General features: G+C 49.2%; 1 protein-coding gene across 2 annotated transcripts in view; it reads left to right on the forward strand.

Moving 5' to 3' along the window:
- The window catches only part of Rgs10 (regulator of G protein signaling 10), a 35,589-nt gene that overhangs the window by 9,838 nt on the left and 530 nt on the right, over positions 1-25,221 (forward strand). For both annotated transcript variants that reach the window (XM_004625628.3, XM_004625629.3), the window contains exons 2-4: positions 3,064-3,182; positions 4,555-4,641; positions 14,388-14,531. In XM_004625628.3, the coding sequence (XP_004625685.1) occupies positions 3,064-3,182; positions 4,555-4,641; positions 14,388-14,531 (350 nt within the window). The remainder of the gene's footprint in view (positions 1-3,063; positions 3,183-4,554; positions 4,642-14,387; positions 14,532-25,221) is intronic.

Consider the following 25,221-nt stretch of genomic DNA (forward strand, 5'->3'; position numbering starts at 1 on the left):
CTGTCTGTACTGATAGCAATCAAGAGGGATTAAAGAATAAAAAGGCAAGGAAGGGCATAACCAGTGGACCTGAAAATCAATCTGGGAGTCTAGGGAAAATTCCAACTAATGTTTCTGGGGAAAGTGAAAACCCATGAGGATAACAGGAGGTAGAAGAATCCTAGAGGCTGAAGGTGGGAAAAAAATCAAGGACTTTCTCGTTAGCCAGGGTGCCGGAGCTGGAAAAGCAGTAAATGTTATTAAGAGTAGCTTCACGTTGCTTTCTGTGTCATGCCTAGAGATTCCATGCTCTTCTGTAATTTCCTTACATTTGATGTAAGGGAGATGGGATCCCGGGGGAGAACTGTGGAGGACGCCTGCATTTCCTGGACTCCCAGAGTCCTATAGAAGTGGTCCAGGAGCCAGGGAGATAGTTCAGTGGAATAAACACTTGCCTGGCAAGGGCAAGGACCTGAGTTCAATCCCCGGTTCCGCCAAAAAAAAAAAAAAAAATGTATAGAAGTGGTCCAGGTGGGGACAGTACCCTGACTGATGCTCATTCCACCCAGCGATTCCTCGGCTGGGTCATTTTCCGATCTAGACTTCTGTTTCCTAGTCTGTAAATAAGGAGATGAGACTTCTAGATATGTGTTTTGAGTTATAATACTTGTTCAAGTGAAAACTGACACAGGCACCCAATTTGCAGAAATGATTAGTGTATGACATAATGGGGAGGGGGTGGTCGGGTGGTCAGCAGCTGTTAACCAGAGGGCCCAGCAGCCTTTGCGGTCATTGCACTCTCTTGGCTAAGTGGGAATCCACCATGTACTTTTATTTGTTTGTTTGTTTGTACTGAGGATTGAATTCACGACCTTGTGCTTGCCAGGCAATGAGGAGAGCGCTAGTGGCTGAGGTTGTTCCTGGAACAGCACACTGTGTGTCTCTGTGTTTATTCGCTGGGAAAGTGGAGTCAACTGTCAAACTTCCCTGGGCACAGGGCAGAAGAATAAGTTAGTGGGATGCTTGGCAGAATAAACCCTGCTACAGAAATTTCTTGTAATGATGATCCTTCCATTTGATATTTGGGAAGAAACCCTGTATCCAGGAGCTTGCCATCCCAGCCTTGATGGAGTGAGCTAGAACTAATTGAATATCCCCAGCTGGAGAGTCACTTTACAAAATCATCGAGTCCATTTGGTGGTTGAGTAAGTTCGCTTCTCCATTACAGGAATGGATTTGTCCCAAATAATGGACTTATCTCACCTACCCCAATAGCAGTGGGTATTGAACCATACTCTCCCTTGGGCTTCTAGCTTTGTTTTGCTTTATTTAGCCTAAGATGTGGGGAGGTGGAGTCTTTATGGATTAAGAGTTTAATGGCTATGTTTTGCATCCCAGTAAGACACCAGAGATCATAGAAGCTGTTATTATTAAGTCTGGTGTTCTGGTAGGAATTTTCTCCAAAAACATTTTTTACTAGATGGGCCCCTAGCTGTTTGGAGCAATTAACATTTAGGAGATATTTTTCATTAATCCTTTAAAAGTTATTTACTTCCGTGATCTTTTAATTAAAAGTTTATACTCTCCTAGATTTAAACTTTACAGAAACTTGTCTCTGGCTTTGAAAAAACACGTCAGTGGAGAAAAAGCATTAGCTGTAAAATCAGTTCACTGGTTAGTCATTATTTCAGGGAAGTTGAAACAGGAACTAACATTTGTTGAGAGTCTGCCGTGATCCAGGGGTGCTGCCAGGTCTCTTACGTGTTGCCTCCCTGACTGCCGCCCCCAACCAACTGCTGTGTAATAATTGGGCGTACTTATGGGGTGCCATGGGGCCTGTCCCCCCCCCCGCCCCGGTACTGGCGATTGAACTCTGGGCTTTGTGCATGCTAGGGCATTAGCACCAGAGATCCCTGGTCTCCTCTTCTTCAATTACAAGGGTAAGTGTTTCTCCTCAGTAGGTGGAAGATGTGTGCACAAAGCCATCACCCATTGCCCAGTGTGCCAAAATGTAAGAGGGTTGCAGACTCAGGCCTCAAGATAAATGATATGAAGTGCAGTAGTATTTTTCTTTTTTCTTTTGGTACCGGCAATCAAACTCAGGACCTTATACTTGCAGGCACATGCTGCGCCACTGAGCTATATCCCTGGTCCTAAATGCAGTATTTAAAAGATGGAAGATAACTCAGAAGCATCCATGACAAACCCAATAGCAAAAGCTTTAAGTCTGGAAAAATAACAGTGGGACACCTAGCCATATTGGGAGACAGGCAAGAGGGAAAATCAGAAATAATGATCCTGTCTTTGCTTAAAATTCGGTACTTTAGCCCTTGCTTCAGCAGCACATATATTAAAGTTTGATATTTTAGCTGGATGTGGGGATGAATATCTGTAATGGAGAGGGTGGAGGTAGGAGAATTGTGAATTCGAGATCAACCTATGCTCCATGTGAAGGCCTTGTCTCCCAAAAAAAAAAAAAAAAATTGTCTTTTCAAATATTTCTATTTTTAAATTTTAGTTTGATTTTAAAAATATACTGCATGGAAGTCTTTCTCTTCATGCCTGACTAGATAGGCAACCCCTTCGCCTTTGCACCCTCGCCATAGTCTTGATTGATTCTGCACCCTATTTTTCTTTATGCGCCTGCTGGGGATTATAAAGAATGCTGACCTTTGAGAGTTTTCAGGGTAAGTGGGAGTCGGCCGTGCAGAGAGTGTCTGTGCAGGGCAATAATTGCAAGACAGTGCAAAAGGGGGAGGGAAGGAGCTGCGTTTGAGTTCCTCGGAAGGAGCGTCAGAGGGAGACGTAAAGGTGGCCTTCCAGTTGGACAGCAGACAAGGCCAGGGAAGGATGTGTGAGGAAGTGTAAGCCCCTCATGCCTCTGAGCCTCTGCTTTGCTGCCTGCACAGCAGGAGTCTCGTGTCACGGTGAGCACACTGTGTAACACAGCCTGGCGTAATGCAGCACGTGTCGGCCCCGAGGGGAGGGCGGTCTCCATCCTGTGCCGTCAACGGTGTGTCTTCACACACACTGTGTGCACATGACAGTATCCTGGCTGTGACCTCTTTGAACTGTGTTTTGCAGACATCCATGACGGTGATGGTAGTTCCAGTAGCAGCCACCAGAGCCTCAAGAGCACAGCCAAGTGGGCAGCCTCCCTGGAGAATCTGCTGGAAGATCCGGAAGGCGTGAAGAAATTTAGGGTTTGTCTTTTTCGTTGTTAATCTGGACGGATGCAGTTCCCGCAGAAGTTTAGATGGGGTTAGGGGAAAGCAGGCCAATCTTTAGCACATTCTATCCCAGCCTGAGAGTAAGGACTCCTCTGCTGAGGCCACGTTGGCAGTACGATCACAGAGAGCCTGAACTCACACCAAGGGGCGTGCCACCCATGCTTGGTTTGCATGCAGTTGAAAGGGGCTGGAGGTGCCCAGGGGAAAGAACACCATGGCTGGTGGTGGAGTCTACAGGAAGAATTTCCAATTTGGCTTGCTGCAGTGCACGTCTGTAATCCCAGAACTGTGGAAGGCTGAGATAGGAGGATTGCAAGTTCCAGTCCAGCCTGGGCAACTTACTGACTTGGTAAGACCCTGGCTCAAACAAAACAGAACACAAAACAACCAAGCTGGAGGGTTGGGGGTGTAGCTCAGTGGAAGGGCCCTGAATTCATTCTCCAGTAACACCCACCCACCGCACCCCCTCCCCCACAAACACAGAATTTTTAGCTCTCAGTGTCTTTGGCATGAAGGTCTGTTCTCTCGTGTGTCAGATAATCTGCAGGTGCTTCGATGCCAGGGAGAAAGGCTAGCAGTAGCTGGTAGAATGAAGCTGGGAAAGGGACTCTCAACAGGAGGGCTGATGGGTGGGAAAGTGACAGTGCTGCCTAGGAAAAACATTTGGGGCCTGTAGGGTCCCCAGGTGTCAGGTGGAGGACCACATGTTGATTCTCAGGAGAGCCCAGCAGTTGCTATCTTTAAGGGTCGGGTCAGGTGCCGCCACTCCCTGTGTCACTGCCAGGGAGGGAGGCTGTGCCAGGCTCCTGGTTCTGGGCACCAGGCCACAGGAAATATGGCCTAGATATCAGGGAGGCCTCTGCACAGCAGAGTCTAGCACCTGGGCAGCTGCTGAAAGAACCACACCTTTTAGTCTTCATGATGCTTTTAGTCTTCATAATGGCCTTTTAGACATGCTTCATATGTTTTCTTTTCTTTTGCTTAAAAAAAAAAAAAGGCCTGATTTTGGAGGAATGCACTTTGTTTAAACAGTGTCTAGAAGGAACTAATATATCTTCTACTTTAATTTACTTTTTGGTAATTTATTGTCTGCTTAGAAATGGGAGTAGATTCCTGCTTCGTTTTGCTCTTCCTTACGATGTCAGTGGCATAAAGGTCAATTGTGTCTGAAATTCTAGTTTTCACATTAAACATCCCTTTCTTTTGTTCTTCAGGGTAGAGTTTTCAAAGGGTAATAGAACCCGGCATATCTGCTGAATTTTGTCAAATCTGTTCTTAAAAGAAAATGCCTTGTATTATTTTACCACAAAGTAGACTACCATATATTTTTTCTTTGTGTCTGTAGGAATTTTTAAAAAAGGAATTCAGTGAAGAAAATGTCCTGTTTTGGCTAGCGTGTGAAGACTTTAAGAAAATGCAGGATAAGAAGCAGGTATTTCTTTGACTTTGCCTTTGCTTTATTGATCTTTTCTTCCTCCTTGTCCAGTTGTAACTGCCTACCTCATCGGTTTTGAAAGCACCTAAAGAAACTTGATTTATATTAGATTTGGAAGAAAATTTTAAATCACGTGTCTGGTGTCGATCAAATGTTAGCAATTTTAAACAGAGTGAATGAGCCCACTTTTAGAAGGAGCTGTTAAAATAGGTCAATATTTAAAGTAAAATAATGATTAAAGCCATTAAGAGTTTGACATTGTGTACACATTTTTTTTTCATGAATAGATCATGAGGATGTTTGACATGTTGGCAGTTTGGGACGTAGTAAAAAGACGAGCAGATGCGTAGTGATGGAAAACACGGTGTTCATCAGATGGATTGTCAATTATTCAGTATATCTTCATCAAGCACCCCACCGTTGGCAGGCAGCCAGTGCAGAGTGTTTCTGACCGTTCCCGGTAGATGTGTGCTCTTTATTGGAGGCAGCCTGTGACTTCCCCACATCAGCTGCAGTTTGTGCCCCTGGAGCTCGGCTGTCGGGGCTGGGAGGCATTGCGGAGGAGGCCTCTGGTCAGGTGGGTTCATGAGACCCACGCTTGGCTTGCGTGTAGTATTCCTAAAAGGCTACCGGCTCGATGCCTTGGGGGCCAGAAAGTGCTTTGAAAGAGTGAGACTGCAGGGAGTGGTGGGGACTGGAGCCAGCAGAGGACAGTCTGTCCTGCCTCTGGAGGGCGGGGCAGCGGGGGGCGGTGGGAGCTGGGCTTCCCTTGTGCTGCCCCTCCAGCTCACGAGCCCATGAGCGCTCCAGTCTTGGCTTCTCCACTGTTGGTCAGGCTCCCCATGGGGCCTTCCTCTTCAAGTGTCTGTTCCCACTTCCAGCCTAATGCTGCTTGTTTTCTAGCTGGACATTAGGGTTCTTATGTAAAATGATCCAAGTTTTAAATGCTGGAATTCATTTTTGGAGAAGGATATTTTTCTTTTCTTTTTCTTTGGCTAGTTCAGGCTGCCATAAGGGCAGGTGTGGTGAGGCTTGTGGAGCTGGGGATCGAATCGCAGTCCCCCTGCACCTGACTGCATTTGTCCAAGCGGCAGTTTAAACAACTGAGCTAACCGGCAAGGCCCCTGGAACTCATTTTTTAAAAATCGAAAATCTTGCCTGCCAGATATCATGTCCACGGGCAGCCGTGCCTTCCAGGCTGCCAGGTTTTGCACCTCTGGAACTCAGGAGGCCAGCAGCCATCCTTTTTTTTTTTTATATAGAACTGGGGATTGAACTCAGGCCCTTGCACTTGCCAGGCAAGGTAGCAGCCATTCTTGCTGGACCACAGCGTGGCAAACGCACGTCGTCGGTTTCTTCAAGGCCCTTCCTGGTTGATTCTTGCCCCAAGCTGCAGCAGTATAGCCTTTCCTCTCCGTCTTCCTCTTTGGAGGTGGCCAGGGCAGACCCTAAGATGGCCTGCCTCCAGCTTGGGTTTCCCAGACTGGCCTTGGAAGCCCTTGCCAGGTGTGACCTTGGCTTTTGCTCCCTGCTGGCTCTTCTTCCCTGCAGATGCTTGGCTGGATCATGGGTAACGAAGGGTCTGGGTAGTGAGAAATAGGGTGGGGAGGGCCTGCTGGGGTGCTGTGGGCTGCTTTCCTTTGTCTGCAGGACCCAGGACAGGGCCCATAGACAACCACAGTACGTGCTAGACTGTGGCTGAGGTAACCAGCCTCACTCTGAGAGCCTAGTTCAGATTCAGGAGGCCAAGCAGCTGTCCGTCTATTCATCTGCCTTGTTCTTTGAGTGCCGGGGTATGAAGGGCCCACAGGTAGCCAGCCAAGCCCTGCAGCATAGACAGGGAAGGTCCCGTTCTCTGTACCACAGTGCAGCTGGACTTGAACCTGCACTCTGAAGTCACCTTGGGCTACCGCGTACACCTGCTATGTGTGTAGCAGTTCAGGTGAAATCCCCAAGTCTCTAGGGAGCGCTTGCTCAGCGGCAGGCGTCATGCAAGCCCTGGAAATACCACAGGGGTAAGCTGGATGAACTACTTTGAGGAACAAGCTTTTGGGAGTGTGAGGAGGGTAGAAATGGGAAGCCTGGGGCCTTGGGTGAACAGAAAGGGCCCCGGGGGAAGTGATTAGAGACTGAGACCTGAAGTGGGGCTGAGGGTGGAGAATAGTATTCTTGGAAGCCGGGACAGTATGTGGGAAGATGCCAGGGGCAACAAGGTGGTAGAGGGGGTTCTGTTTGATGGGGAGGCCACTGTGCTGTGCTTGAGGCTGGGAGCAGGTGTGGCCACATCTGGGAACCTGAATGCCCTGGCAAGGAGAGACCCTTCTGTGGAGGCCTTAGAAAGCCCCTGTGGGACTTCAGTGGTGCGCCAGGCAGGTACAGTTGGTGTTGGCGGCCCCGCCCCACTATATCCTACAGAGAGTTTCAGAATGGGGCAGCTTTTCTCCACACCTCCATCCCTGTCCCCCATCATAGGATTTCTGGCAGGTTTGCGTCCGTGAGCCTGGAATAAATGAAGGTGATTAATTTGATATAGTGAATGCCACCTTCACCCTTCAGCTGCTTGTGGACGCAGCCAGTCCCCAGGGGAGGCAGAGGCCCGGGTGACCCTGGGGTATCCAGGTTCTGTCTGGGTCATTGTGTTGAGCCTCCTGACTGTTCCTGATTACAGACACAGAGCTGTGGCCTTCGAGGGCAAGCAGTGGCTCACACGAAGCCAGCATGGTGTTACAAACGGATGCAGGGGGCTGGTGAGATGGCTCAGTGGTCTAAAGCACCTACTTAGAACAAGCTTAGCAAAGCACAGGGACCGCGGTTCAATCCCCCAGCACCACATGCCAGCCAGCCTCGCCCCCTGGTGGGCTGAGCTGGCCACACACACAGAAATAAAATAAATTAAAAAAAAAAAAAAACGGATGCAGGCCCACATCTCTGACCCCAGTCCGGTGGCAGTCTCTTGTGGGTCCTGTAGTGCAGGAAGTAAAAGCTGGTAGTCAGCTCTGCATTACTGATTTTTGGAAGTGGAGGAAGCTGTAGGCTCTGGAGAGGTCTAACTGGACCTCACAATCAAACTTGCCTCAGCTGCCATGTGTCAGTGAAGGGTTTATCTTCTGTGGTGTCCACTCAGAAGCTACTGCAGGGTTGATGCAAATCTCTCTTTTGCTTCTCTTGTTCAAGAGAATGTGTCAGGTTTGTATTTCATTCTTTGCTTGAATTAGCCAGTTCTCATTAACTTCTAGTATCTTGTACAATTTATTCATCTTTTTTCTTTATTAGTAATATTGGTTTTATACATTAATAAATTTTATTTTGGCAGATTTATATGTATATAATATACTTCATTCATTTATTTTGAACCCACCTCTCATCCCCCCAGCCCCTCCCTAGTTTCACATTTTCTTGGGGGGTTCAAAGTATATTATATATGGTGGTTGTTTTCATGTCTCCTGTTACCGGCCCTCCCACCCCACTCCTTTTTCCCCTTCTCTTGTCTAACTAATAGTATTCCTTCGACTTTGTCATCTTATTAGAGTTCCACATATTCAGGAGAATTTGCAGCATTTGTCTTTGGGAGTCTGGCTTATTTCTCTCAGCATGATGATCTCCAGAGCCCTCCACTGTGTCTACAAATGACAAAATTTTATTCTCTCTCCTTTTTTTTTTTGACTGGGTGGGTCTCACTGTGTAGCCCAGGCTGACCTTGAACTCATCATGACCCTTCTGCCTCGGCCTCCCAAGTGCTGTGATTGCAGGCATGTGCCACCACATTCAACCAAAATTTTGTTCTTTCGTATGACTGAATGATATTCCACTGTGTAAATACATCACATTTTCTTTATCCATTCACTTGTTCACCAGCACCTAGGCTGGCTCCCTAGCCTGGCTAGTCTAAATCACTGCACAATGACCATGGCTTGCGGGTGTCTCTACAGCATACTGACTTTAGTTTTTTACTTTAGATTTCCACAATGGCTGTACCGCCTTACATCCTTACCCTACATTCTTTGTCTTTCTCTCTCTCTCTCTCTCTCACGGGCTTCATCTCTGTCCGCCTTCTTCCCCACTGAGTCTGGGTGCCTTTCCCTTCTTCCCCTCCCCTCCCCCACAGTCTGCAGCAGCCCTGGACACGAGCATTGAGTGCTCACTGGATCCTGTGGGGCTTTGTTCTCCAAAGCACCCAACAGTAGAACAGCACTAGGTCCTTGCTGGCTTCTCCAGTCTGTGCTTTGCCTCCTGAAAGAAAAGAAAACCATCCCTGTAGACCAGGAGGGTCCCGGCACCCTGTCTATAGTGGGGATGCTGGAGACTGAGGAAACTGGGAGTTTGACCTCCCGCCCTCTGCCTTGCAGTCCCTGGGCTTGATGTGCCTTCTAGATTTGGCAAACAGATTCCAACGCTCTATTGCAGTTTCTTTATGTTTTTTTTTTTTTAATTGAGTACCTCTTCTCCATGAATTAGCACCTGAGGTATCTGCAGCTTTTAAATCAAACCAGCATTTATGTTGTCCATAAGACCACAGAAAAAGCTTCCGCTAGGTACTCATTCTTTGCTGGCCTCGCATCCATTCATCAGTCACCGCATGTGTGCTGGGCTTGGTTACCGAGGCAGGGATTGAAATAGCCGTGGCAGCGTGCGCAGCTGCGCAGAAATTAAGAGGGGACGGAAAGTGGCAGGTCAGGCAGTGTTCTTGCTCCACGTGTTCAGGCCCCTGGATTCAATCCAGCACCCGGGGAAAGAGTACTAATACAGTATTCTTTCTTCTACTCCTCCTCCTTCCTTCTCTCTTTCTCTTTTTCTTTTATTAGTACATCTTTGCGGTATGTAATTTTGTTTCTTCTTAAAACCCTCTTTTACAACCAAGAAATAAACAGCCCTGTTTGTTTGTTTGGGGGTACTGGGGATGGAACGTAGGGGTGCTGTACCATTTAGCTACGTTCCCAGCCTTTTTCATTGTCTTTTTTTTTTTTTTTTTTTGAGACAGAGTCTCATGAAATTCCCCAGGGGAACTGAACTTGTGGTCCTTTAGCTTCCGCCTCCCTCAGTGCTAGGATTAGGCATGTGCCATGGTGCCTAACAAGAACAATATATTTTTTTTTTTTGTCTCAAGGGTTCTTTAGAATATCACATTTGTAAAAATGATTTTGGCCTCTTCCAGTGACTTGGAGTCTCCTTCCCAAGGGAGGAAAGAAAAATTTAAAGAAACTGTCTAAGCAGCAGCCACATGAACAAGAGTGGCTGGTTCTCACTGTTGTCTGTTTTGATGAAGGCACTTACATGGATTATTGTGTTTAATCCCCAACAAACCTATAAGCAAAGACATTAATATTCTTGGCCTACCCATGTGATGAGAAACTTGAATCCAGTGGAGGGGAGGGTCAAGGAAGCATATGCAGAAACAAGGTTTAAGCCCCAGGCCATCCTGCCTACCTCCATTTACTTCCTGGTCTTTAATGGCCTATTGCTTTTCTTTCTTTCTTTTTCTTTTTTTGCAGAACCGGGGATTGAACTCAGGCCCTTGCACTTGCCAGGCAAGTGCTTATTCTTCTGAGCCATCTCCCTGGCCCCTGTCCTATTGCTTTTCTTTTCTTCTTGGAAGTCCTGTGAATTGAACTCAAGGCCCTTGTACTGAGCTATGTCCCAAGCTCTTTAAACATTTTTAATTTTTATTTTTTACTTAAAGACTGAATCCGGCTGATTTGCTAAATTGACTGGAGTGGGCTTGAGCTTGCTGTTCTCCTGCTTTCCTGCCTCAGCCTCCTGGATTGCTGGGGTTACAGGGAGGACTTTGGAGGGGGTGAGTCCATTCATTGTGTGAGTAGCTTTTGCAACCATGTGAACTGGAAATTTATAGAGCTAGGAAATGTTCTTAAGTTATTGCTATTATTTCAGTTTTTAAAACTTCTTTCCTTCTATTCTCTCTGGTCTGCTCTTCTCTTCCTAGTCTGCCTCCTTTTTTCTTTTTTCTGAGATGGGCATCTTACTACTTTGCCCATACTGACCTCAAATTCCTGCACTCAGGTGGTCCTCCTGCCTCAGCCTCTTTAGTAGCTGGAATTACAGATATAGACCATAGTGCCTGGCTCGAGTCTCTTCCAGGGACCGCACCCTAACTCTAGATTGAGCCCTTAATTTTATTTTATCTCTCCTATCTTTCATCTCTTTGGCTTTCGGTTCTACTTTTCTCTTGGAGATTTTAACTTTACCCTTAAGTCTATCTGTTGAACTTCCTCTGCTTTTATCTTTAGTTTTCTCCAGACAGAGGTCCTCCAGTCTCTTCTTAGTGGGCCACAAACAAGTTATCTTAATAAACTACTCACCTGTGCCAGGGAAGTTTGCTGGGGTCTGAATTTGGAACTTGGTTTAATCCTTTGCATTCAGGTTGTAGCTCATTCATGCCCTGCTCTTCCTTCTCTCCCTCCCTTCCTTCCACCCGTCCTTTCTCTTCTTCCTCCATCTCTCCATCCTTCTTTCCCTCCTCTCCCTCTCTTTTTATAATTTTGATTTCGTGGTGCTGGGGATTGAATTTAGGGCCCTCCCACTGATCTAGCTCCCCAGGCCTTTTTATGTTTTATTTTGAGATGGAGCTCACTCAGTTGCCTGGACTGGCCTCACACTTGCCATCCTCCTGCCTCACTGCTTCCCGCTGCTGCGATTAATGGACATGCGCCACCACACTGGCCAGTCGTTTCTTAAGAAAACTCCATCCTGCCAGGAAAGGGAGCAAGCCGCTGGCCACTGGCTGCTCAGGGTGAGGGGTGAGCCGAGCACTAGCAGCTCCCTTCTCTCGCCCTTCGGTGCCTCGCACCCAGGCAAGCTCATGTTCTGCGCTGATGCCCGGTCTTGGACGTGTCTCGTGCTGCCCCCCTCCCTAGCCCTTCAGGTGTCTGGGTTTGTTCTTGCCCTCTGTTCATCCCTCTTCCTTCAACTGCCTTTCATTTCCTGAGCCAGTTCTCAGAAACATTCTTGTACCACCTCTTCGCTGTTTCCTTTGACTTGTGCTCTTTCTGAACTGGTACGCAGTTAGCAACTCGATCCTTGTGCTCTGGGTGTTCTCTCGCGTGGCCACCTGCGGTGGAGTGGCAGGGCAAAGGGGAGCTAGCTGGTCTGGCCAGAGATGTGTTAGGAGTCAAGGAAGCCGAGCCTATGGTGGCTGAGAGAACACGGCTAAGCAGCCATCAAAGGGGGCTGTGGATTCCCGTTTCCTTCAGGAGAGGCAGCAGGACCGCTGTGCAGGAGGGGACCTCTCTCTCCCTGTGTGAACAGTTTGAGGGGTCTGTGGGACATCCGTGCCCACTTTGCTGCAGATGAGCCGCTCGTGGGCCACTAGGGCAGGTTGTGTTGGGCTGAAGTCTTGGCAGAGTACAGACTTAACAGTGGTCAGTCAAAGGCAGCACTGTAGGAAGCCCGGAATTCGGAACAGGAGCCAGGAAAGGAGGGAGGGGCTGGGTGAGCAGGTAGGGCCCTTCCATGGACCGAGCAAAGGAGAAGAGCTACGTTTACTTCTCCTGAACATGCTCGGTTGGGGAGCGGGTGGGGGAGCCCTTCCTGCTCACAGCTGCCAAGGCCTGGAGGGAAAGCCCTGGCCGTGGGGTGTCTCACCTGGGTGCAGACATACCCATACGAGGTCCTGAGCTGATAAGCCCGCTTGGGGACCTTGCCAGCTCCTTCTGAGCGAGCTGGAGGCTGGCACCTCAGTCTTCTCGAGGGGCTTCTGCTCTAGGTGGTGCCTGCTGCATTGGGGCCCTAGAAGAGAAACTGGAGTGTGCAGGTCACAGACCTACACTACCACTATAGACGGCTGTTCTGTTCCTAGCCCGATAGCAGCCAGAAGAGAGTTAATAAAGCTCTGGAAAAACCTACCAAAATAGCTCAAGTGACTGGTTCTTCTTTTTGTTCAGTGTTCTCGGCCTGGACACCAGGCCTTCCCGTGACTGGCTTGTGGTCGGCGGCCTGGTGTTTCCCTTTTCGGTGGTGCTTCCTATCTCAGCCCAGATAAGCCCTTCTGCTCAGCTCTTCCCCCCGCCCTTGCTCAGTTGGCGACTGAGCGGCGTGCCCAGAGCCTGCCCAGGAGCCCCAGTTCTCCAACAGAGGCTGGAGGTGTGGGGTGCAGCTGGTGGGAGAGAGGTGGGATGGAGTCCTGGGGTCTGTATACCCATAGTCCCTGCCCTGCCTCCTCTTCCCTGGGCTGCCTGCCCTCTCCTCTTTACCTCAGGGTACTCACCACATAGCTGTTTTTTCAGAACCACTGACAATAACTTATATCTACCTGGGTAACCATGTGTGCATATGTGTGTACATGAATGTGTGTGCATTTGTGCATGTATGTGTATGTGTGCGTGCGTGTGTGTGTGTGTGTGTGTGTGTGTGAATCTTTTAAGCAAGGGAAAGCTGTAAGTGACTTCTGCAGGGCTCTGCATGGCATTTGCTAATCTGACAGGCTGAAATTCTACTGTTATGAAGTAGCTTTCAAACAGGAAGTGGTTTTCCAGAAATGTTCTTTCCTGACAGAATGGGGTTGTGGAAGAGCGGCTCACAGCTCCGTGGAGGGTTGGGTCTTTGACAGACACGCAGTTACAAAGTGCTGTTTCCTCTGCGCCCTGCTGATGGACCCCAGACGTGTCCCTGGAACAGCCGTATTTATCTTAAGAGGCTCCTGCGTCTGCAGGTTTGACATCAATTAATCGTTCACACTGATAGTCAAGACAGAGCAGACGCCGGCTGGAGCTTGGGTGATGGCCCCACCTAGGCAGCGTCCTGCAGGTACCCAGGAGGCTTGCTTTCCCAGGGGAATGTGGTCAGACCTCAGCTTCATGTGGCTTTTGTCATCAGATCTGTTTTCCAGCATCGGTTGTCAAAGCCTTCTGGTGGCTTCCATAAAGTCCTTGGGGTGCTCCTGAACCCCAAGGGGCTCTTTAGAGAGAAAGGCAGTTTTCCAGAACTTCTAAGCCCTGTCACACCCCACCCCGCTCCCATCCACAGCTATAGGGAGGCATTTTAAAGGATTTCTTATCTGGCTGGCTGTGTAGGGTAAGATGGCGCCCTAGGCCTGCCATGTAGGGAGCAGCCTATCTCTGCTGCAGGTGGGGCTGGCACACAGGAAGTCTCCTTTCTGTTCAAGAAAAGAGAACTGTCAGGGGAAGTCCTGGCGAACCAGGTTCCTGCCTCGAGGTGTTCTGAAGACAGACTACTTCCTGTGCAGCCCAGCTCCTTCCCGCCAAGGAGGCACTCGCTGGCTCTTCCTCCAGCCCCTGGTGACCATGTTCTTTCTGTCTCTGTGGATTTGTACGCTCTGGATTTCCCACTGAGGGCAGTCTTACAGTATTTGTCCTCTCATGTCTGGTCTCTTTCACTTAGTAGCATGTTTCCAAGATGCATTTTGTTTGCAGCATGTATCAGTATTTCATTCCCTGTTACGACAAGTAACATTCTCCTGAGCCCTCAGCTTGGATAATCACAGGATGGTCATTGGTGGGGCCGAGTACTCACTGTGGGCCAGGCTCCTTTCTTCCTCATCATTTCTGCACGGCTGGTGTAGCAGTCTTGTTACAGGACATGTGGCCGCACACACGGGAGGGGTGAAGGCCAGGGCTGGGGCTACAGCCGGAGCCATGCCTGGGAGCTGAGCTCAGGAGCAGCACTTGGCACCTCTGAGGCTGTGGCTCCTGCTGGGCCAGGCAGGCAGAGCTAGGCTCAGGCTGGAAGGGCTGTGCTGGCTGGTGACGGGCAGGCACCTGTGTCTCTTCCAGATGCAGGAAAAGGCCAAGGAGATCTACATGACCTTTCTGTCCAATAAGGCCTCATCCCAAGTCAACGTGGAAGGGCAGTCAAGGCTCAACGAGAAGATCCTGGAAGAGCCTCATCCTCTGATGTTCCAGAAACTCCAGGACCAGGTAACTTCTTTTCCCTGCCTACACCTTGATTTGAAAACCTACATTCATTCAAGGCCTGGAAATACTCAATGAAACACCAGCCTTCAGCATCTGGAAACCAGCTCCCCAGTTGGGCAGGCCCTGGTTGGTGGCAGAGCGGGGCCTGGACCCCAAGGCTCAATATGTGAGCCGTGCGTTGGTTGCTCCCTCTGGCCTGTTTCCTCTTGGTCTACACGCCGTGTCAACCTGCTGTTTTCTCTGCCCCTTGACTCAGATGGGAAGGGAAGCCGGGGCTCTTTGAGGAACCCACACTGGAGAAGCAACGTGTGACAGTTGCTGAAGGTAGGCAGTGAAAAGTCTGGAAGTGAGCACAAGGACTTCAAGTGACCTAAGAGTGGAGCCGTTATTGTGCAAATACCCAAACACCTCCCCTCCAGCTGGTGGGAGCTAAGCTAGTTTATAGCAAGCTCCTTGAGTCATAATGACACAGTTGTCATGTGGCAGCATATTCCGCTTAAAAGAGGAAAAAAAAAATAGGTTTAAAACATGGACCTGTAAGGGACGAACATTAGTTTTCTGGTGAAGAATACCAGCCTAGCTGCCAAAGGGAGGGTAAGTGTTTTTAGACTTCAATTTGTATAGTATTCATATTATGCTTTCCTTTTAGGATGCATCGTATCCACATTTTAAAAGAAAAGTGCACTCATATGCATTTCAGACTTCTCTCTCTCTCTTTTTTTTTCTTTTCTTTTTTTTTTTTTTTTTTTGGTGGAACTGGGGATTGAACTCAGGCCCTTGTGCTTGCCAGGGAAGCGCTGATTCCACTGAGCCATCTCCCCGGCCTGCATTTCATACTTCTGCTGGTCCTGTCCTTATTGAGGAAGCAAAGGCCTTACGTGGCAAGACAGGAGACAAGCTTTCGGCTAAATTCAGCTAATCTTGAGGCAGCAGGAATTACCTGGAGGGTGCTGGCCACACTCCCAGGGCTAACCAACCATTTGGTACTGTGGTTCCCTGTGGCCTGGGACTGCGTCTCTAACAGATTCCCAGCAGATGCTGAGACCGCAAGCCTGAGGCTCTAGCTGAGAACCATGGGTTCTGTGTGTCGGCTGCCTTTTTTGATCATCTGCTGTATTCACAGCCTGGAGAACATTCTAGCATCTAAGAGACCACATCTTTGCTCATCATCAGATAGAAAACCATACACAGATAGGAAACATAAATATATGAAGTAATGGTGAATGTTTTCCAATTGACACATTGGCAAGTACACACATCACAGATAGTGAAGCAAATGTGGGAATGGGAGGAGCTCCAGCTCGAATGGCAGACTCCTGGAGGTGGTGGTTTTGAGCCAGGGAGGATACTGTGGATGTGGATTGTGGAGGGCAGGGGATGGGCAGTGAAAAGGCAGCTATCATGACTGCCTCCGCTGGGCAGAATCGCCCCACTAGAGTCCTCTGTCACTGTCTCTCCTTCTGTCTCTGGGCTGGGAATTGAGCCAGAGCCTTTAAACTGAGCTGCAGCCCCAGACTTTGTATTCTGACACAGGCTCTTGCTGAATCACTGAATTGCCCGGTCTGCGTTCGAACTCATAATTCTCCTGCTTTAGCCTCTTCAGTTTCTTAAAGGCTCCGTAGAGGACTCTCCAGCATAGCTAGAGTTTAGAGCCTCCTCTCACACCTGCCCCATATTTACAGTAACATTGTTTTTGAGTGACAATTTATATTTGTTTTGGTTTATTACAGTCCTAGAGGTTGGTTTATCATAGTACTAGAGGTTGAATTATAGTACTAGAGGTTACAGTACTGCTCCACCACTGACATATACCCCCAGATGCTCCTTTAAAAAGTTTTCTGAGGCCAGGTGAGTGGTGCATGCCTGTAATCCCAATAGTCAGGAAGCTAAGGCAGCAGGATCTCTATGAGTTTGAAGCAAGCTTGAACTACATACTGAAACCCTGCCTCAAGAAGATTTTATTTTTTTGAGACAGAGTCTCTTGGTGAATAACCCAGGCTAGCTTGAATTTGTGACCCTCCTGCTACAGATTCTGAATAGGTGGGATTACAGGTATTTGCCACATGCCTGGCTGAAAATATTTTTAAAGATAACTTTTGTCTATCTGAATGCAAAGGTCTTACGTGCCCAACAAAGAAATGTGAAGGCTAAAACATATTGAGAGGAAAAGCCCTCGTGTTTCCGTACCTCAAGATGTCCACTGAGTAACATACGGGCACTAGATTTGCCACAGATGTGCAGTGCACACATGTACAGCAGATGCGGACTGAGCTGTACATGTAATGATCAGTGATGATCATGCTAGCATCGTGTAGCACAGGAAACCCAGTGTCACCTGTGACCCGTGGGCCCCCACATTGCTGGAAGGCAGGATTGACTTTGAGACCATCACTGTGTCCTTTGTGTCCTTGGGGACTGGCTCCAAGATATCCAAGGATACCAAAATCCCTTATACCAAAGGCATCGTATTTACATATAATGTATGCATCCTCCCATATGCATTATAAATGCCTTCAGGTCACATATATTACAAAGTAAACACTGTATAAATTGTACTGTGGTATTTTTAAAGGAATAATGACAAGGAAAACAAGTCATGTGTTCAATACATCTGCAATTTTTATTTCTCAGTATATTTTCTTTTTTTTAATTTAAAAAAAATCGTTATGTGTTTGGTGCAGGGTCTCACTATGCAGCTTGGACCTGTAGTGATCCTCCTGTCTCGGCCTCACCAGCACTGGGATTACTGGCGTGCACCACCACACCCAGTTTCTGTGGTCAGCCAGGCGCACCTGGGGTTCCAGGGCTGGCACTGTATGCAGTACCAGGGATTGAACTTGGGTCCTTGCACTTGTCAGGCAGGCGCCTAGACTGCCGAGCTAATTCCCCAACCCCCTCTTGGGACATTTTCAGTCCACATCTGGCTGCATCCATGGATGCAGGGGCAGCCTGCATGTGGAGTGTAAACTGATTACAGAGTCCCAGGGAAGGACCCCTGGGCTCCATTTTACTTTGGAAAACTCTGCCTTCAGGGCGAGGCTGGTAACTGTCCAAGTGTTTAGCTGTGCTGCCCTGTGTGCTGTTCCACTCCCAAAAGCCTCCTGTGAGGGCCCTGTTTCCTAAGTGAAGGAGAAAGGGAAAGTGACTAGAAACACAAACTTTCTCCCAGCTTTATAAGCCTCCTCCACAGCTTCGGCTTTGCTGAGCACCCACTTGCCTGACGGTGGAGCGGCCTGAGCGAGCTGCTTTCTGTTGCGTATTTAGCATCCTTGGCCAGGACCGCTTCAGGTAGCCCCAGCTCTCACTACTGTCAATGCAGGCAGCAGTGACTTTGGAACCTGAAGGAAGGGAAAATCCTCCATAAGCCTCAGGTGGGGTAAGCCTCCCCGAGATGGGGTAAGCCAACACCCACAGGTCCTGTTTACAGGAGAGCTTCATGGTTTCCCTTTAGGCCTGGTTAACTTCTGATTTTCACAGAGTTCTAATAGGCTCTAGTTCTTTTGTTTAGAGCAGATTTGAGTTACTGATAGAGGTGGCGGGAGATGGGTGGCCAGAAGTGATCACCAACAGCCAGAGGAGTTGGAAGATGAAAGTAAACAAAACCACAGCGCAGAGGTCTGGAGCCAGAGCCTGTGCCCCATACCACCCCGGGGCGTCCCTGAGTTACAGAGTGATGACATGAGCTGTGAACCTAATACCCCAAACCAACCAACAAAATTTGCTTTGTTGTCGGTGTAGAATGTATGTGGAGAATGTTTTGCACATTTTAATAAGCACTTCACCAAAACTAGCATCTTAAGAGTAGTGTGAGAGCTTAAAAGTTACCTGGAAAATTTGCATAAGAGGAAAGAGCCTGTTGGACATGGTGGCGCATGCCTGCGATTCCAGCACTCAGGAGGCTGAGGCAGGAGGATTGTTGTCATTTTGAGGCCAGCTTAGGCTACATAGTGAGTTCAAAGTTAGCCTGAACTGCATAGCAATAATAATAATAATAATAATAATAATAATAATAGAGATCCTAATGGTGTGCACAGCGAGGAGGTCAGGTCCTATCTTTGGGGACAAAGATACTAAGAAGGAAGTACAGCAGCTAAGAGGCAGGCTGTGGGTAACTAGGAAGGGCTGCTGGCATCTCCCAGCCAAGGAGGCTCCCTGGAGAGGCCACTGAGGCCTGAAGGATGGACGGGGTGGGGTGGGATGGCTGGATGAGTACACCCACGAAACAAGAACTTCCAGGGAAGGTCAAAGGCCCCCAGGTGAGACTCAGCAGAGAGTGTCAGGCAGATCAGTGTGCTGAGTGTCTTAATTACTTCTTCTGGTTACTAAGACAAAATTCCTGACACCCAGCGTTAAAAGAGAAAAGGTTTAGTTTGGTCCCTGATTTGCAGAGGTTCTGGTCCATAATCAGTTAACCTCAAGGGAAAGTGGTATAGTAGAGGGCATCACAGAGGACAGACTTCATGGTGGGCAGAAGGCAGCAGAATCAGCGAGCGGCAAGCCCTCCTTTGACCCCTCATATTTTATCCAGGTTACCACCCATAGGCCAGGCAGTGCTCACGCCCAAGGTGGGCCTTCCCGTTATCCACACCCAGGACTATTCCAAACCAATCAGTGGGCTTAATTTAATAGCCTCACACTCTTAATCCTGTATCACATGCTTAATCCCAGCATCACACTCCCTAGATCTAGTCACCTCTGAAAAGCCTTCCAGAGGCTTTGGGAGGAGTCTAGATGCAAGCCATCACATTGAGCTTAGCGTGTGGTAACACTAGAAACTAGAAGACTAGAACCTTCTAGAAATTTCCAGATAACACTAGAAGTTGAATTGGGTAGGCCCATGGCTGAGGTACCAGTTTAAGGGATTTGGAACTGTGGCTATCTATAGGTTGGGCCAGTTGAACTAAGGAAGTTTGATCTTTTTGAAAGCCGGGCCTCTTGGCTGTGGTGTATAGCTCTGGGTGTCCTGTGCCCCACGCCTTCTGGACAAGAATACCGATGACTCATCGCAGAACCATTTCTGTTGCTGGGCAGTCACATGTGAGCCCAGAGGTCTGACCATCGTTATCATTTGCGCTCAGAGGGCCAGAGCCCCAGCCCTATGCCTGCCTCCTCATCACTTCCTTGACTCTGGGCTCAGATTCACTGTGTGTCAGGTTGAAACTCAGCCCTAGGATAGTGTGGTGGGGTCTCACAGTCTAGACCTGCCTCCATCTAACCTAAGCAGTGCCTGTTTCTTTGTTGTGGCTTCTGTGTCCCCATCAGTAATCTAGGGCTTTCAGTAAACATCACTGTGGCTCTGAGCTATACGACAAAGCCACCCACACTTGTTTGGCACCTCAATGTCATATCCCTGGGGTTTGGTTTTGAGTATCATGGATGTCAGGAAAGAGTGGACAGCCAGCCTCACACATGGGACACTGGGCCCACAATTCTGGGGGTGCAGTTCACCTCTTGCAGTGGGTCTCTGTGACTCCACTTTTGCTCGGCCTCTTTCTAGAATACTGATCCCACTACTGTGCATCGTCCATCTCTAGCAGGTTCATCTCCCCAACAGGGCTGCTCTCCAGGGTGACAGCCCCTTCTGTGTAGCTTACTCTGGTGCATCAGGGTAAAGGCTGACCTGAGCTGTCTTGGCTTCCCACCTGCTGTCTGCCAGCTGCCCTCAGACTGTGCATGTTTGGTTCCTGCTTCAGAAGAGGGAGAGGTTGTCTGTGTCGCGGGGTGGCCACCTCCCTTCTCTGCCTTGTTTGTGGCACCTCCATGGTGCTCAGCTGATTGTCTCAAGGGCTGCAGCGAGAGGGGCATCTTCTTCCTTCCCACTTCCTGCCTATTCATGTGGGCAGGAAATCAGGTCTGTAGTCTAGGTGTGCAGGAGGAAGGACACATTCTAAATGGCAACTAAGAGATAGCAGTGCTTGCTGCCTGTCTGACTCTCAGTGATTTTCTTGCAAAAAAAAAAAAAACCCAATGCTGGAAGCAAATACAAAATCCCAATAACAAAACCTCTGCACTGAGGTTTCTTCCTTTTTTTTTTTTTTCCTCCTTATACATGTTGAAATAACCTGATGGGATATTTTGAAAAGACAGGAGATACGTGTTTTGTTTAGATCTTCTAGTGTATTTGTCTTCTTAGAGATGTTAAAATATTTATTAGTTTTGAAATGCAATGAATCAAGGTCGTGTTGAAACGTTAAGCAGTTCATTCTCTCTGTGGATGTGTGCGCCTCTTCAGTGGAGCGCTTTCCCGGCATGTCCTGTGTGAACAGTCCGAGGCTGGAGGGCCGCATGGCCAAGCATCCTTGCAGGAAAGCAAAGCCTCATCAGCCGCTGCACCCCTGTCGCTTTGCAGCAGGCAGATCATGCCCTGTGTTGGAAGACGAATGCAGAGCCCTGCGTGTGCTCTTTTGTTTTCCTCTTAGTCCCACGTCTGGCAGCCTCCAAGACTGGATCCCAAGGCAGTGGTGCTTGACAGCTTACAGTGCAGATTCGGCTCACAGAAATCCAGAACCTTGCAAAGCTACAGCTGTGCCGGCCAGAATGTAAAGATTCCAACTGCAGCCCAGCTGCCAGCTCGAGTTTTCTGCCTTGACAGCTGCCTGTTGCATGCCATTTGCCTGCTCAGGCTCCACTCCAGTGCCTTCTGCCCGCCTGAGCCTCCTCCTCGCTCCAGATCTATCCCAGTGTTGTTTTGCTCCTCCCTGCAGACAACCCAAGGATTCTGAGCATGTTGTTTGGGCAGCTCTCCCGGTCCTTCCGGGGGAGGCCAGCTCTCCCCACGGGAGAGCCTTGGCTCTGTAACTCATTTTCTGTGCTTCAGTCGGACTGACTTGGCATCAGTAGGCTGACTGCTCTGGTATCCTAACTGATCCCACAACCTGAGTGGCTCGGGGCTGGGGAGATGGCTCGAGACAGCAGAAACTTCTCTGGAAAGTTGGGGGCCCTGAACTCTGGAGTCAAGGCTGCACAGGGTGGTGCTCCTTCCAAAGACTCTCGAGAGGCACCGTCTTTGTCTCTCCCGGCTCCAGTTGCTGGTGGCTGCCGGATATCTTGGCGTTCCAGGCCTTCAGTGGTCATTCCAGATTCTGCCTCTGTCTTCGTCTTGCCGTCTCTCCCACTGTGTCTCTCTGTGTCCTCTTCTCTTTCAAAAAAGACACCACTCCCTAGGTTGGGGCCATCCTGCATACAGGAAGATTTCACCTTAACATCCTTGATTAACCTTATTTCCAAATAAAGTCACATTGTGAGGATCCTAAATAAAGTCACATTGTGAGGATCCAGGTAGACATAACTTGGGGAGATGGGACAGGACACTATTCAACCCGCTACTGGCCTGTAGGGACATTTATTTCCTTCATATACACACAAACACAACCTTGAACATACTTGGGACCATTGTTTTTAGAGTTAGTGCATTTTTATATGTAGTATTTAATCACTTAACATTCTCTAAGGTTTTCTGGGCTCTGCTGTCCATTTCATTTATAGCAACTACATGCTGTGCCACACCAGCAGCAGTGAGGCCTGGTGGTTAGGTGTGGGCTCAAAAGTTAGCCTGCCAGGGTTGGCATCGCACTGGGCCTTGCCCACAATTATGGGCTGAGTTTTACCCCATCCACTCCCTAGCTTATATGTTGAAGTCCTAAACCCCAGCACTTAAGAATATGACCATGGGGGCCAGGGATGTAGCCCAGCAGTACAGCGTCTGCCCAGCAGGTGCAGGATCCTGGGTTCGATCCCGGCGCGTGTACACACACACACACACACACACACACACACACACACACAGAAGGAATATGACTGTATTTGGAGCTATGTTCTTAAAGTTAAGTGAGATAACCAATTGGGATGGGCCCTAATCTAGTTTGGTGTCTTTATAAGAAAAAGAGATTAAGGTTGAGCATAGTGGTACATGCCTGTAATCCCAAAACTCAGGAAGAGGAAGCTGAGGCAAAAAGATCGCTGTGAGTTTGGGGCCAACCTAGGCTACACAGTGAGACCCCATCTCACAAGAAAAAAAGAGATTAAGGCACAGACCTGCGGGGGGGGTGGGTCACCACAGGAGGACCCAGAGGACAGATAGCCATTGATAAGCCGGGGGAAAGGGTTCAGAAGAAATCAACTCGCTGTCACCTTAATCTTGACCACTAGCCACCAAACAGTGAGGGAATATGTGTCTGTGGGACTCGTTATGGTGGCTAGAGTGGAGCAGGGCATACCACCAAGCAGCGCTCTGAGCCCCAGGACCCCACTTGCCCCTCTGTAAAGTCAGGGTCCTTGAGGGCATCCTAGGGTCACACAAGGGGATGCTGTGATTGTGGCTGGCGCGTGGTTATGACATGCAGCTTCTCGCTAGTTTCTGGTCACTCACAGGGAAGCATTTATTTGACCTCTGATGGCCATTTGCCCGAAGGGAAGCCAGGGCGTTGTCGGTAGCTGGATACATTGCTTTGGAGAGTGTCTCAGGAGCACCCTGCTCTGTAGGGGGATTTTCTGCTGTGCCTGCCCTCCAGCCTGTCCCCGGGAGGCCCTTAGCAGGTGGCAGTGGGCAGCTGGTCTCTGGACCCTGTGTAGAGCTGTCAAGCTGTCCATAGCCTAGAAGCTGAGGCTGTTGGGAACCACATTCTCTCCTTTTCCAAGCCCTCTGGCCCTGGTGGCCACAGCTGCCTCTGGTGACACTCTAGTGCCCAGGTGGTGAGGTTGGAGGCCCCAGCTTGGACTTCTGGGCTCCCAAGATATTTCACACCTTCCCTGGCAGGGAGTAGCCCTTGTTAAATAGTTTGTAGCCTCCTCCCATTGGGCTGGCTCTGATGAGGTGGGGAGCTGCAGCCTCTTGGGAGCTCCTGGCAACTCTGTATGGCCCGAGCACCACTCAGCCTAAGCAGCCCCCTCCCGCCCTGCCTCCCTCCTGCGGCCCTGGGTGCCTCCAGCATAGTCCTCCTCTCCTTTGAAGTCGGAGCTTCAGAGCCACTGCAGGCAAACAGGATGTTCCTCTCCCACAGAGACTGCAGATGAGGTGCCAGATGCGGGTCGCTCCGCATCCTGCTCTGGGTGGTGGGTCCCCTTGGCTGTGGACCTCGGGGTGGGGGTGGAGGCCCAGGCTGCGTGCCAGGTGCGGCCTTGGGAAGCTAGTTCCATGTGTCACACTTTGAATGCCTGTTCTGGACTGAACTAAGCAGGCATTTAAAAGTTTGCTCCAGGAGCCCCTGTGCCTGGAAGGGCTGAGTGATGCAGGTGCCGAGGATGGTGATGCCTGCTTACGCATTCGTGGGTGGGTGGCTGGGAGAGGACAGTGGCACCCCTGATCACCAGCCTCATTCCTGGCATGGCCGTTGTGTTTTTCTTTAAATATGTCATTTCTCCAAAACTCAGCACATTATAGTCGCATGTAGGGTTACAAGATTGCTGCAGAATATATAACTGCTCGAGAGAGCTTGGGAAAGTCTGGAAGGGCACCAGGGGACAGGCAGGCACGAATAACCCAGACATCCTAAAGCTGTCCAGTGTCAGGGCTCTGCTTAGAGCAGAATGGCTTAGGGTATGATTCTCTTGAGGTTGCAGCTGTCTTGGGAAAATGAAGGTGTAAAGGACAAGAGTTCTAGTTCTTTCCTGAGGCTCTTCCTACCCCCAAGCAGATGTTCTGAGGCCTTAGAATCCATCCGATGTTTAATTTACAAAATTGTGATTGTGTGTGTGTGTGTGTGTGTGTGTGTGTGTGTGTGTGTGCACGCATGTGCTGGATGAGGATGGGTTTAAAAGATGTCAGGATTTTACCACCCACTTGACAATCCTGCCTGGCAGTAGGCGGCATTCTGTCCACCTCTGGAAAGTTCCACTTGGCTGAGCATGTGTTGGTGCTGTGAGGGAAGGCACCTGGGTTCTGGAGTGGCTCTTTAACCGTCAGAATGTCCTGCAAGCCAGAGAGTCGGAGAGAGGGATGGAAGGTGAGGAATTTCTCAAAACGAGATTATTTCCCCTGATAGCAGGGAAATGCATTCCTTTTTGCTTTGCATTTTCCCTATTTGTGCTGTGGGATGAACAAGGGAAGAGGCTGGTGGCACAGGACGGTGCAATGCTGGGGTTGGGACCAGGGCTCACAAGGAGTGAAGTCAGAGGAGACTGTGTGTGGGAGCAGCCCTGGGAGCACCTGCCCTGCCCCAGGTGGCTTTCCTGAGGACTTAGGCCTGGCCAGGGCCTCCTCAACACCAGTACAACGTCAAACCCTTTCTCCTGAGAGACACCCCTCCGCTATCTGGTTGAGCAGAGCCTTCATTCTGCTGCCAGCTGATGTTTTCTCTAATCAAGATGTGCTGAGGCAGCCTCTCCTTGCTGAGACCGCCGCGTTCCCCCCGACTCCCTCCATTCAATAGCTGCTTTTGCTTCTTGCATGATAACCAGTTCATTTGAGATTTTGAATGCCAGACTTACTGGGAGTCTTAACAATACTGGGATCATCTGATGACAAAAAGTGACCTTTTATCCCCCTGCCTGTAACGGTAAAGGGTTTGTGTTTTGCTACTTGCAGCTCTTAGAGAACCACATCCCTGCACAATCTATCTGGGTGCTACAGGGATTTTAAAGGAGCTCTTGATACAGGGCTATGAGTCAGTGCTGTCATGCAGCTATACTTCTGTGGAAAATAAAGATGTGTCTGTTGCGTGATAGTCTAAGCTATATATTCCATTGGGATCGTTAT

Source organism: Octodon degus, unplaced genomic scaffold (genome assembly GCF_000260255.1).
Source record: "Octodon degus isolate 3935 unplaced genomic scaffold, OctDeg1.0 scaffold00010, whole genome shotgun sequence".
NCBI classification, from domain to species: Eukaryota; Metazoa; Chordata; class Mammalia; order Rodentia; family Octodontidae; genus Octodon; species Octodon degus.